Source organism: Daldinia childiae (assembly GCF_008694065.1).
Source record: "Daldinia childiae strain JS-1345 chromosome Unknown Scaffold5, whole genome shotgun sequence".
Classification (NCBI taxonomy): Eukaryota; Fungi; Ascomycota; class Sordariomycetes; order Xylariales; family Hypoxylaceae; genus Daldinia; species Daldinia childiae.
Window position 1 is genome coordinate 378,833 of NW_022984646.1, and position 12,905 is coordinate 391,737.

A 12,905-nucleotide genomic window follows, 5' to 3' on the forward strand; every position below is an offset into this window, starting at 1 on the left:
GTAGAGATAAGAAGCCATTAAAATGAAGATAGCAGTTTACCGCCTCTGCAGCCCGGGATCCTACATACCTATGATTAATTTCATTCGTCCTCCTTACCCTCATATCAGAATTCTAGATGAGACATCTAGAACAAAGACATGTTTAATATGTATAGTTAGACGTAGAACTTCTTAGATCGTTTAGAGTTCCCTAGGTACGGAACAACGAAGTTGAAGTTGTTTCCACGCTGTTTGGTTCCACTTCGTAACAGTCATTTCCTAGCTTCTTAGTCCACCTCGCGAGACCTTGGTCAAAATCATAGTCCGCATAAAAGGTATCCAGGTTACTGGAAGCATAAATAGTTCCTCGTATGTAGTGGAAACAACCTCAAGTGTGTTAATTTAGGTAGGTGTACCAATAATTTTGAAAACCTGCTAGAGTAACCTCAATTCAACCTTTCCGCATTTATATCCCGTGTATTAAACTTCAATCTTTTGTAAGAGAGGTACATAAAACTTCCTGTTATGAAGTAAGTAATAATTTCCTTTTAAATAATGAACCTGAGAATACACGTACATATTTAAACCACTCTTCGAATACACGATCGTATTCTCATCCTCCAACCATCCAGAGAACACCTTATTGGCTCATCATAGCCCTTTTGCTATTTGGAACTGCATTTACTTGAGGCTGGGTTCACCTATAGTGGGTTAGATAGAAGCACAAGAGGACAGAAGGTATGGAAGTAACATACGGCCCCATGTGAATATATGCGGCCCATGCAAATGGATCACCCTCTCTGCAAGAATAGTACTCATTATCTCTAGTAAGTTGTCGGATATGTCTTGTAGCTAGATGTACGGCCCATGCGACTGTTCCGTCGTCAAATGGCTCGTTGCTATAAGATGACACTACCCTGTCAATTACTGTCTCAAATGATGTAGAGTAGTGACGACCAGCAGCATGAAGCGGGAGCAAGCTCATCGGGCCTGTTGGTACCCACCACATATGGGGCCATTTGCCTTCAATAGGGGGTCCTTGGAATCCAAGTGCCTCGAGTATGGGCTCTGCTGTTGTGATCCAGAGCCACTCCAATTAGCATTGGCAAGTTTTGCTTGCATTTTAGCGATTTATTAAGCAATCCATGAGTTGAATTCAAGGTTTTGACCTGTTCTACTATGTCTTTATGACGAAGCTTTGGAAGGGGCATTAATCGAGCCGCGCTTGTTTTTAGAATCGCATCACAGCGAAGTGTGCTGACATTTATCACAACAACAGGGCAGCTAGATGCTATGTCTTGTAATTCGCATCCTGCTAAGGGTTGTAGATAGCTTTCAGATGCTGATAATTTCCAGGCTATGTCAATATATCCCATGGAATCAGTATAGGCGAGTGTCTTGCTTTCCGATGGTTCCAATAATGAAGAGTCGTGATAAACTCGAAATCGACTCGACTCTTCAAGTAATCCTGGGAATTGTCTCTTGAGACCGGCACTATTCATCTGGGCACATAATTTCAGCCGAAAAATAACTCCTCGACCAAGTTCGAGGAGTTCGAGAGCTTTTGTAGGTCACAATTCCGCCAAAATGGCAGCAGATGCCGCCAGCGTAGCTAGCCCAGCGAATTCATTTAATATATGCTGTTGATCTCGCTGGTTCGAATGATGCTGATTGATAATCAATAGTAGGCGAACGGCTTCAATTAGAAAAATACTGGACTCTTCCCACCTCTGATATTTTTTTTTTTTTAAAAAAAAAAAAAAAAACCTTGGCTGCTTTGCGAGCAGCTCTGATTATTATAACTGGAAGAGCGGAGACGCAAGAGCAGCAATACTCGTAGTAATACAGAGAGTCTTCATAGTCTTCCAGTATATGGTTACCTCGTAGATATATACTTACTATTTCATATTCCATACTGAATCCTCTGTACGGATGAACAACATGCCTTGCCCAAGTTTTCAACCCATTGGATTCAGCCATATCCATGGCGACACCAACGAAGTTTTAATCCCATCAATACAATTCCTATATATGATTTATACAGTGAACCGAATTTTACATTTATTTTTTACCACTATAGCATCAAGGGATGTCATGTTACATTTTCCCTTCATTTCCTCCTTTTTGAAATATTTCTAGTGAAGTGATAATGACGCGCAGCCATAACCAAAATATTGCATGAATGTCCTCTGGCATCCATCATGGTTATCTATGCAGCACACGGTGTAATAAAAGCTACCCTATAATAAGAACTAAATTTAGAAAGAATTTAGGGTACATATCTTTTAATGACATGGAAAATAAAAGCTACAAGATTATAAATTCGGTATTCGTCGTCACACTTCTTCGTAACTTATTCCTACGTGCACTTTAACCTGCAATAGTTTCTGAAAAAAAGGACTATTAATATTGAATTTGTAGAGCAGAAAATGTGCCTAGGTCAGGTACCTAAAGTATCCCATCAAACTGCAGACATGAGTCCTAAAGTACATCACTAAAGTATCCACGACATACATATTTCGTCCAATAAGGCTTTTTTATGATTGCATAAAATAGCTATTCTTGTCTTATACACTTGTATTTCACAGGAGTTCCGGAGTTTTTGGGATGTTTTGCAATCCATGCTAAACTTGTTTAGTTTTAGTTAGTTAACGAATAGATGTTAGATATTCCTTTAACAAGAATGATATACTGCATGCGCTTAACCATAAAGCGCTTAGGTAGATCTAACAAGAAGTGGATGAGTACATTTACTTAGATAGAGATGATTGCCAAAAAAAAAAACAAGGCGCTAATGACGACTATACAATACGACAACTGATGAGTACTTTTTAATATAAGTAATATGAATTTAGATTTTGAACAGTTTTAAGGTCTGATAGAAGGCTTTATGAGAATATATGCTCAAGGAGAACTACTTACAAACACTAACAACCTAAGGTAACATCGGCAAATTCATCTTTGCATACCAACCTAAGTAGCTAGGTAAATTAATGAATGTGCCTTATAAGAGAAGGCCAAACCCCTAACACACTTTATTACTTAATAATTATAAGGGTTAACTAAATCATGTTTGAGAAAGAATCTCCCCTGTAAAAAATAAATCCGATCATAGATCTTGAAAATCATCCTGTAGTTCCACCTTGACATATTGATGAATGACATGCTTAAACGAATGAAGAATTTGGCTACACGTAGGTAGGTAACACCAAATGTACATGTACCCATAAATCCATTAAAACGAGTGTTATAAGTTCCTCTCTAGGTATGGTCCCCCCTTCACCCCAATTCTCAATCAGTATTGATTAGTTTCATTAGAGTCGGTGTTTTGCTGGGTGTAATTAACGATGTTCTCATTGGCGCCATCAAGCTCAATAGAGCCCATCTGGCTTGGAGCATTGGAGCTCTGTAAAGGAAAATTATCATTATAAGCGACCGGGCCACTATAGAAATTTTGGCCATAATTGTCAGAATATTGGAATTGTGCGGGCGTATCAAATATAAGCTGATTTGAGCCGTACTGTTCGGTAACTGAGTGTGGTTTCACAGCATACGTCCCCATTGTTACTCCGAGGCTGGGATCGGTAGGTAGAAACCTAGGAAGCTCGAGACGACCCAACATGTGATCGACTCTCGGAGATTGGAGGTTATGGCCATTACCTCGTAGCTGATCCATACCAGCATCCGGATAGAGTACATCAAACACCTGTTTATGTTCCGTCCAACGATGTGTGTTGGATGATTTTTTCACATAGTCACGAACGTGTCGATTGCGATGACCAATAGTAGTAAAGACGTTTCCGCAAGCAGAACAAGAATGTGTGGAATTCTAATCACATTTTCAGTGGCATCAGCCAGAAATAAACTCCTTGCGAACTTACGGTAGTAGATTCAAGTCTAGAAAGACGTTCGTTAATGCGGGCTAGGAAATCTTCAATGTTCCTGAACCATTCTCCACGGGGGCGATCGAATTCCATAATGACTTCTTATTAATTGTATGGTCTTAGGGTTCTAACCCTTGAATATGTCACCCCCAGCGGAGCTGCGTTGAGTAACTTAGATGATATAAATGAGATATCGTGAATGTTATGTCGTAAGTACTATATCGGTTGAGCTTTGAAGTTTACATTACATTCCTAGGTATGCATATATACACTCGAAGGCAGTAACCTGTGCTAATACAGCCGTGTACATGGATATTGAAGAGGAAAATGTGTATCCATGCCATTGGATTGCCAAAACAAGGCGCAGCCGCATACATATCAGGTAAATGGGTGCCCTTTTGAGCACCAAATATGAATGCTGTCCAAATTCCAAAGCTCGGGACATAAGCTGGGAAGCATATGAACTTCCTAATAAGGAGATCTTCGTATACGGGCCAGAGCGGATGGGACACGAACCTACCACGATACCTCGTGGTACCTAAATTTATATGTGACTGTTGGGAAGTTTCTTAAGTACTAATCTTTCTTTGGCCCGCCGGTCAGGATATTGGATATGGAGATCAACTCTTAGGCTCCTATCTTTCAAGATACCATTAGGATACTGGGGCCAGTTTCGCAGTCCATCCACCCCGCCGACAATGTAATTGGATTAACAGACTGGTCAACAGTTAAGGGTGCCTGGGCAAAGTAAGCCACAGTAAAAATAGAACCTCCCCGCGGAGATGCTGTAACGTGAAATGATTACCAGATGGAATGCGAGGGAAAGGAGTTCTACTAAGAATTTGGTTTGCTACTGAAATATTAATTCATCAAATCGTTGATGAGAACACGGCGCATATAGGGAGTGAGTTATGAAATACGTACTAAAGTTCTTTTTGAGATATCACTTCCCCGGCACACCCTCTCGGGAAGCTAGACTGGGAGGCTTGCCTCTGCAGGAAATAGAAGCCACATCCTACTTGATGCCAGCCGCAAGTGGATAAAAAATCGGCGTCTAAGTTTTAAAAAGGGAGCAAGATGGGTAGCTAAAGCTTTCATCGCTTCGGCACTCCCAGTAGTAGAATAGTTTAGTCCTTTCACGTTTTTGTAAGAGGAAGAGGGATAGTAGCCTTATTACTAAATTACTAGGCTATACACTATCTTTACTCAGTACTCCGGTCATCTCACGTACTATTAATGCGCCGCGGCCATATATGCAAAGGAATGAAAGCCGATAGGTAAATGCTTGTCACCACCGCCCCCTTTTTCTTGCATCTGTTCGGGGGGTTACCAATTTCATCAATCTCATCATCTTGTAAAATCGACTTTAGAGGCAAATTCACGCTGAATAATCCAGAATTAGTAGATTATATTTCCCTTGAATACTTAATGTGTATCATCCTAATGTCATTGAACAAGGTCAGATTTAAGACCAACACTTAGACATTGTAGTACCTAAGTGTACTTCTTCTAGTTCGTGCAGAGTTAATCATGTCAATCTCACCAGTGAGATATACTATAATCCCTACAATTAAATACTGTAAATGTCATGGTTAGTAAAACTAAGCTGGTACCTTGTATAAACTTGTGGATCAAGTTGTGAGATTGTTAATTATATATAAATTATAACAAACTCTAAAGAAATGATAATTATAAGTTATGAACTACTAATTCCGGAGAGCTATCTCATAGTCATAAACTATCTTCAAGAATTTTCCGCAGACGTTACTTGTTAGTGCTTTCGAATGATTAGTTCTTCAAAACATGACACGCATGGAGAGAGACCGAGAGAGATATATATCCAAGTCTCTTTAAAAAGTAAAATATACAGACCACAAAATTAATATGTGTCTGCCTTCGTTAAGCATGGGGATTGCGATAATTATTGTATCAACACACAAATCACTGATATTGCGCTAGTTGTTAGGATTCCGGATGAGACATCCAGAACAAAGGATACTTTGAATGCAGGTACTTATATCTGTAGAGCTCCTTATAGAATAATTTTCGCCCCTGCGTTTTACTCAACCTCTACCGCCGGAGAGGAAGTGCCCGAAGTTGATGTTAGAATATTCTCATTTTCCTTTGCCCTTGTGCCAACGTAATTAAGGTAACAAACAACTTAAATACATATCAAGTTAGCTACCTAGTCCACCTAAATAATGTCTACTTGGTATAATAACCTTATGGCTATTGTTATTGATAATTATGATGTATACGCATTCTCATTTGAGTATTTAACTCTTACAAGGATGTTTCTTGACTTTATATATGCATGGTTTACACAAATTCCAGATAAGTAGTGTTTGGATTTCTTTTATTAACCCGAATTTTTTTTAAATGTATGCTATTTCATTTGATATCATTATTGATATGAGGCTTCATTCAGTAACTACGTGTTTTATCAAATGGTGAATTAATTGTCAATTCCATTATTATCACAAGCAATTGACACGATGTTTTTAAGTATATTTACCCGTTGAGTTTGAATCATGGATATAATTGAATGGCCAATAAATTATGCGATTTGAAAACCACTTATGAGTCCTCGATCTATGTATTGCGTTCCTTATGTACATCTAGTTATGGTCTAACTAAAAGTCTGGTTAAAATCATATTAGAATTGGGAGCAGGCCAAGCTAGTAGCGGGGTTTTTGGCGTAATGCTTAAGACCGAGAAAAAGTTGGTGGGGTTCAAAAGTTCCGAGCTTCAAATCTTATCTAGATTTCTTAACTTAAACAACCGAAAAGCCTTGCCATAACTCGTCGCAAAATGGCTGCTAAAGCACCATCGGATGAGCTCCAAAAGCTCAGTGGTTAGTATTAAACTAATAATATCATAGCTTAAAAATAATCCTCTAACGTTAAGTAGTGAGCGAGGGAGCCACCAACGGGAAGGCTGCCGCGGGATCCAACGGGACCAAGGACGGCGATGCTGCAGAGCATTCTGGTGAAGATTCCGAAGATGACGCCGATGATCAAACCGCCGAACCTGCGCCCGAAGCCGCTAAGAAGAAGAAGAATAAAAAGAAGAAGCCAAAGAAGAAGAAGAAGGCTCCTACCGCCCAGACAGACCCCCCGAGCGTCTTGATGTCCCAATTGTTCCCGAACAACACCTATCCTAAGGGTGAAGAGGTCGAATATAAAGATGAGAACCTCTATCGTACTACCAACGAAGAGAAAAGGCACTTGGACAACATGAACACCGACTTCCTGGTCGACTATCGTCATGCTGCCGAAACCCACCGTCAAGTTCGCCAGTGGGCTCAGAAGAACATCAAGCCTGGCCAAACCTTGACCGAGATCGCCGAGGGGATTGAGGACAGCATTAGGCGCTTAGTTGGCCACGATGGGCTATCAGAAGGTGACGCTAAGGTTGCCGGAGTTGGTTTCCCGACGGGCTTGAACTTGGATCATATTGCTGCTCACTTCACCCCCAATGCTGGGAACAAGACTGTTCTGCAGCAAAGTAATGTCATGAAAGTAGACATTGGAGTCCATGTTAACGGGAAGATCGTCGACAGCGCTTTTACAATGTCGTTTGACCCAATGTATGACAACCTGTTGGCAGCCGTAAAGGATGCGACCAATACAGGTATTAAGGAGGCGGGTATTGACGTCCGTCTTGGTGAACTTGGTGGATACATCCAAGAGGCCATGGAGAGCTACGAATGCGAGATCAACGGCACTACATACCCGATTAAATCGATCCGTAACCTCACTGGTCATACTATCTTGCCGTATAGCATCCACGGGACCAAGAGTGTTCCCATTGTTAAAACGAAAGACAACACGAAGATGGAAGAAGGCGACGTCTTCGCTATCGAGACCTTCGGTAGTACCGGAAACGGTTATGTCCACGATGAGGGAGAGGTCTCCCACTATGCTCTACGTAGCGATGCCCCTAAGGTCGACCTACGTTTATCCTCGGCCAAGTCTCTTCTAAATGTTATCAAGAAGAACTTTGGTACTATTCCATTTGCACGAAGATACCTAGACAGACTTGGCCAGGAGAAATACTTGCTGGGGGTAAGCGCTCTAATAATCTATACATATTTGAATAATGTTGACCTCGAATCAGCTTAACAATCTCGTCCAATCTGGTATTGTAGAGGACTACCCTCCTCTACTGGATAAGAAAGGGTCATATACAGCCCAATTCGAGCACGTGAGTTTTTTATTATTATTATAATTATGACGTAGATGTTAGTCGTACTGATTTGAGGTTACAGACTATCTTGCTCCGACCTACCGTAAAGGAGGTCATTAGTCGTGGAGACGATTACTAGATGGGATTATGAGGTGGATGGCAACAACGGGTTAGTAACCTGTATTACAATGGCGACTTGTTCTTTGACAGGCTAGTGCCATTATGCCACTATTCCAATATGAATAAATTTCTGACCTTTGAGCTATTGTTCCTTGTCTGAAGGATATATATGACTTGTAAAAGAGCCAAGTGATTCTTTACAGAGTGAACAATGTAAGTTGAGGTCGAAGTCACAGATATCAACTTGAAGCTCACCTCACCCCGAGTTCCTGTATCGGGTAATTGAGATTTTACTTTACATGGACTAGGTACCTACCTGTAAGTGGCGGTGGAGACAATGACGTTGGACCCTATCACCAAAAAATATATAGTAGGTATTTTGAAGGCGATCCTATCGATAAACCGATAGCCCTAATAGTTATTAGGGCTTAACCGACTGTAAATTACCTGATAAGTATTAAAGACATCACTAACTTTCCAGGTTAAGAACAAGTGATATCACTGATGGATTAAATAGATGATCATTAGGGGTCTGGGTTAGGGTTGAAGTCATAGAAATCATCATAGGAGACTGATGTGTAAGGGGGTAAGAGGTCGTGGATCCAGCCCCAGCAGATCGTCTCTGTCATATGCAAAAATTGACGAAGCATTAACAAAGTCTGGATGCTTCGCTGACTCCGCACCTGCTCCAGGTTTTTGGGCACTTGGCCTAAGCTTATAATCCACTTTGGATCCATTAAGGAACTTATCAGCCAATTAAAATTTTGAAATTTGTTAAAAGCTTTGACGCCGTCTCCGAACTATTATCTGACCTGGCAAAGCTAATCCTAATTAGGATGTTCTAGCGAGAAGAATTGTGTAAGGGAATATACAATACACTAGGATGTTCAATGTTATTTGGTGGAGATGTTACTTAAAAAAAGGAAGTATCGGAACACTCGAAATAATATGGTAAAATACATGTCTCGTATTTTTTGGGAAGACTTTTTCATCCAAAATTACCTATTCAGGCAAAGATTAAGCTAGAATCTTCTAACGGGGTTGTATTTCACCATATAAATAAAGTAGCATAATACTTATTTAACTGTTTCAAGCAACATCTCCACTAAATAACATTGAACATCCTGAGAGGTTATAAGGGGACATACCGAACATTGCCGGGAAGGCAAAAAAGGAATCCGCGATAAGATTCCTTGTCGCCAATGCCGATCGGGCAGTCGGGACCTTTGGATTGAAATTTTCTCAAAAGCCTCTGCATTTCCTATCATTTTATTCGCATCTTACATGTACTGAACAACTTAAAAATACTTAACTTAAAACAAAATCCCTCGACACCCTTAGCATTCATTCAAAAAATTTCTAAGAGTTTGGCCATTCTGCCATATCACCATCATTTATCGTGTCACGAGCGATTTTTAAATTGTTTGTATCTGTTTCGTCACAGTACCTTATTAGCACGCGAGACATTTTATTCGGTGCTTTTTTGAAACCGCTGCGATCCTACGGAATTTGTTATCTCGGTCCGCACTCTCCGACCGACATCGCATACTTCTTCTGTTAAAACTCAACGGTTGAACGTCCGGACGGACTTTAAAAAAACATTTACATCCGTATCGACAAGTCTTTTCCTTGAGGAAGGGTTCTTTTATCCCCCTAACCATCAATCCGGCTCGTATTGGGATCGTCCGTCAGAAATGAAGGTCTTTTCCAACACCCACACCTTCAACTACTCCTGGGAAGAAGTATCTACCGCCAACTGGCGGAAATACTGCCCTTGGAACGACAAGTCAACTCATGTCATAGCCGTCGATACACTCGCCCGAGAAGTCGATCCAGCCACCGGCATATTACGAACAGAGCGTCTTATTACCTGTAAGCAATCAGCACCGGAATGGCTGAAATCGATCATCGGCTGCATGGAGACGAGTCAGGTATTCGAGACATCCTATGTTGACCCCGCCGCAAAGACTGTCACTATGGTATCGCAGAACATCACTTGGGCAAATATGGTCAACGTTCAAGAGACGGTGGTTTATCGCCCGCTAGATGCCCATAGGACACAATTTGAGCAGGACGCCCGAATAACGGCCCTGTGCGGTGGTTGGCAGAGGATCAAGACTAGTATCGAAGACAGCCTAGTTACCCGATTTCGAGAAAACGCGACAAAGGGTAAAGAGGGTTTCGAGTGCGTCCTTGCCATGAGCCGACGTGTCTTCGCTGAGGAGCGGGAAAAGGAGAGGCTACAAGTTGAAGGCAAGATGATGGCGTAGGTCTAGGAATATGGGTACCTACCATTTCATTCCATCAAATCACGACCACGACGTCCACCATAAGTCACCCGACGAGTGGGATAGACAACGACATACCATATCACAACATGAGCATTTCCGGAGTATTGAAGAGAAAGAAAAATTAGGGGTGGTGAACTTGACTTGAATTTTTGGTTTTCGAAAAAGCACGGCGTTCCGGCATACCCAACAACCAAACTGTGTTGCATAGAAAAAGGGGCTATTTAGATCGTCTATGTTCTGGTATAGGCTGTAGGCAATTTGCCTCGCCGCGACGACCGAACGAACGGGAGAACAGATGTTAGACTTAGATATATATAGAATACTCTGCTTAGAGCAAGGGATAAAGATAATAATACTCTTCTCCCATTTATTTTGATTTTTTTTTTAGTTGTACTATCAACTTGTGAACTTCAGTATATTTTGTATAGTTAAACTTTTATGTAGCGGGGTATCAGCCTTTTAGTCCCTTCTTCATCCATAGTTACACTTTCTCATTACATTTCTTTTCGTAATATCGCAATAGCTTCTTAGTGTCCTCGTCAAGTCCAGATGGTCCCTCTTCGTCAATACCTTCACTCCCATTCCTACCTAGAATAGTTCGCGCAAATTTTGCGCCCTCGGAGTACCGCCGGAAGAAGTAGTAGCTCTCAACTGCGTGTAGTAGGGCTTGAGCCTCGGGCTTGGGGATCCGGCCTGGTCCTAGGGGTAGTTGGATGGTTTTCCATATCTGGGAATATGTTAACTTATTGGACTTGGGCTTTTATTATTTCTATATTCTTCTTTTTTACAATATTTCTATATGTAATGAATAATGTGCACATGAGTAGATGTTGAAGTGTTATACGTACTTCTCCGTTTTCGACTTTAACTCGGTATTCCCTCCGCACAGCCTGAAACTCCTCCTCCGACTGGGCTGTCCGGTCTACAGGCGTGCTTGATTCTCCTTTCTTCGGCGGCCGAGTTCCTTCAGCGGGTTCTGAGTCATTGCTTCCGTCCTCGGAATCGGAGAGTTGGATACCGAAGAGGCCGGAATCGAGATCCGGATCCATTGCGGGATGATTTAGCTACGAAATTCTCAATGCTACAATTTCTTAAAACGGGGATGAAGAGCCCGATTTTGGAACCGGGGTTCGTTGCCTTGACGGAGGAAATCTCTTTAGTGTAACGAGATATTGGACGAAGTTTGCTTCGGCTTTGACATCAGCGCGCGTCTACTTCTTCCGCTAGTGGGGCATAAAAGCTTCCGCGCCCCGGGTGAGGGGGGATGAGCCAATGGGGTTATAAGAATTGACTTGGACTGGGAACTTGACATCTCCAAATGCGAGATCTGGTGCTTCGTTGACACAGCATATCTCTATGTATTACAAAGATCTATAATACTTGCTTAAACTGCTTCGTTTGATTTGAATTCAAGCGTTATTTTTTATTCTTTTTTTGCTGGTCATTATATTTAGTTAAAGCTTAGGTACTGGAGAGAAATGGAGGATCAGGTAGCTCGCCTCGTGGACAAAGCGTGGGAGAAATTCCAGCAGCTCCCGGCAGACCGTCGACTCTGTAAGTCGCATAAAATATGACGTTGATATACTATCTATAAATCTAACCTATTATTCCTTAAGTAATCGCGATAGCTGGCATTCCTGGCTCAGGTAAGTCACCCTTCCTATACTACAGAATACACACTAACCAACCCCAGGCAAAACAACCCTCTCCCAAATCGTCACCACAGCCCTCAACGCCCGGCACGCAAGCCTGCACCCAGAAGTCCCCGAGGCTGTACCGCCCGCTGTCTTCGTGCCCATGGACGGGTACCATCTGACACGTGCGCAACTATCCGCTATGCCGGACCCGGCTCTTGCCCACGCGCGGCGCGGCGCCGAGTTCACGTTTGACGGGCCCGCGTTCCTGACCCTGGTCAAGGCGCTGCGTACTGTGCCGCCGCCGCCTTTGCAACCGGTATATGCGCCGAGTTTTGACCATGCGGTTAAGGATCCGAAACCGGATGATATTGCGATTTTGCCGGCGCATAGGATTGTGGTTTTTGAGGGGAATTATGTGTGTTTGGATAAGGAGCCAGTATGTGTTTTACTTCGAGAAATCTCTTATCCATTTGTCTCAGGGGTGAAGAGTTACTTTCAGCATATTCTGGTACTCACATCTCGGAAAGGTAATTGCTAATCCGTACTGCTCTAGTGGCGCGAGGCTGCGCAGCTGATGGATGAGAGGTGGTTTGTGGATGTAGACTTTGAAACGGCAAGGAGGAGGCTGGTGAAGAGACATGTCCAGGCCGGGATTGCGAAGGACGAGGAGGAAGCTGGGAAACGTGCTGATGAGAATGACCTTGTGAATGGGGCGCAGATTGTAAAGGAGAGGGTTGATGTGCATGAGATTATAAAGAGTAAGGAGGATGACAAGTGGGTTCATAAATGAGCAGTATATCAGGCGA

The 12,905-nt window shown here is 42.2% G+C and overlaps 4 protein-coding genes across 4 annotated transcripts; 3 read left to right on the plus strand and 1 right to left on the minus strand.

The window, feature by feature from the left end:
• Nucleotides 1-6,674: 6,674 nt before the first annotated feature.
• On the plus strand, nucleotides 6,675-8,190 carry GL218_05266 (Methionine aminopeptidase 2-1; the record flags this gene model as incomplete). The annotated part of the gene is made up of 4 exons (XM_033581917.1): nucleotides 6,675-6,717; nucleotides 6,774-7,930; nucleotides 7,983-8,069; nucleotides 8,134-8,190. The coding sequence occupies 4 exons, from the start codon at nucleotides 6,675-6,677 to the stop codon at nucleotides 8,188-8,190; spliced, it is 1,344 nt and encodes a 447-aa protein (XP_033434468.1).
• Nucleotides 8,191-9,865: 1,675 nt separating this feature from the next.
• GL218_05267 (Protein UPS2, mitochondrial) lies at nucleotides 9,866-10,441 on the plus strand (the record flags this gene model as incomplete). Its single annotated transcript, XM_033581918.1, has 1 exon — nucleotides 9,866-10,441. One exon carries the CDS (start codon nucleotides 9,866-9,868, stop codon nucleotides 10,439-10,441), a length of 576 nt encoding a protein of 191 aa, XP_033434467.1.
• A 502-nt stretch (nucleotides 10,442-10,943) lies between these two features.
• Nucleotides 10,944-11,511, minus strand: GL218_05268 (uncharacterized protein; the record flags this gene model as incomplete). Its single annotated transcript, XM_033581919.1, has 2 exons — nucleotides 10,944-11,189; nucleotides 11,311-11,511. 2 exons carry the CDS (start codon nucleotides 11,509-11,511, stop codon nucleotides 10,944-10,946), a joined length of 447 nt encoding a protein of 148 aa, XP_033434476.1.
• A 429-nt stretch (nucleotides 11,512-11,940) lies between these two features.
• Nucleotides 11,941-12,889, plus strand: GL218_05269 (uncharacterized protein; the record flags this gene model as incomplete). Its single annotated transcript, XM_033581920.1, has 4 exons — nucleotides 11,941-12,016; nucleotides 12,079-12,108; nucleotides 12,156-12,535; nucleotides 12,653-12,889. 4 exons carry the CDS (start codon nucleotides 11,941-11,943, stop codon nucleotides 12,887-12,889), a joined length of 723 nt encoding a protein of 240 aa, XP_033434475.1.
• Nucleotides 12,890-12,905: the final 16 nt, after the last annotated feature.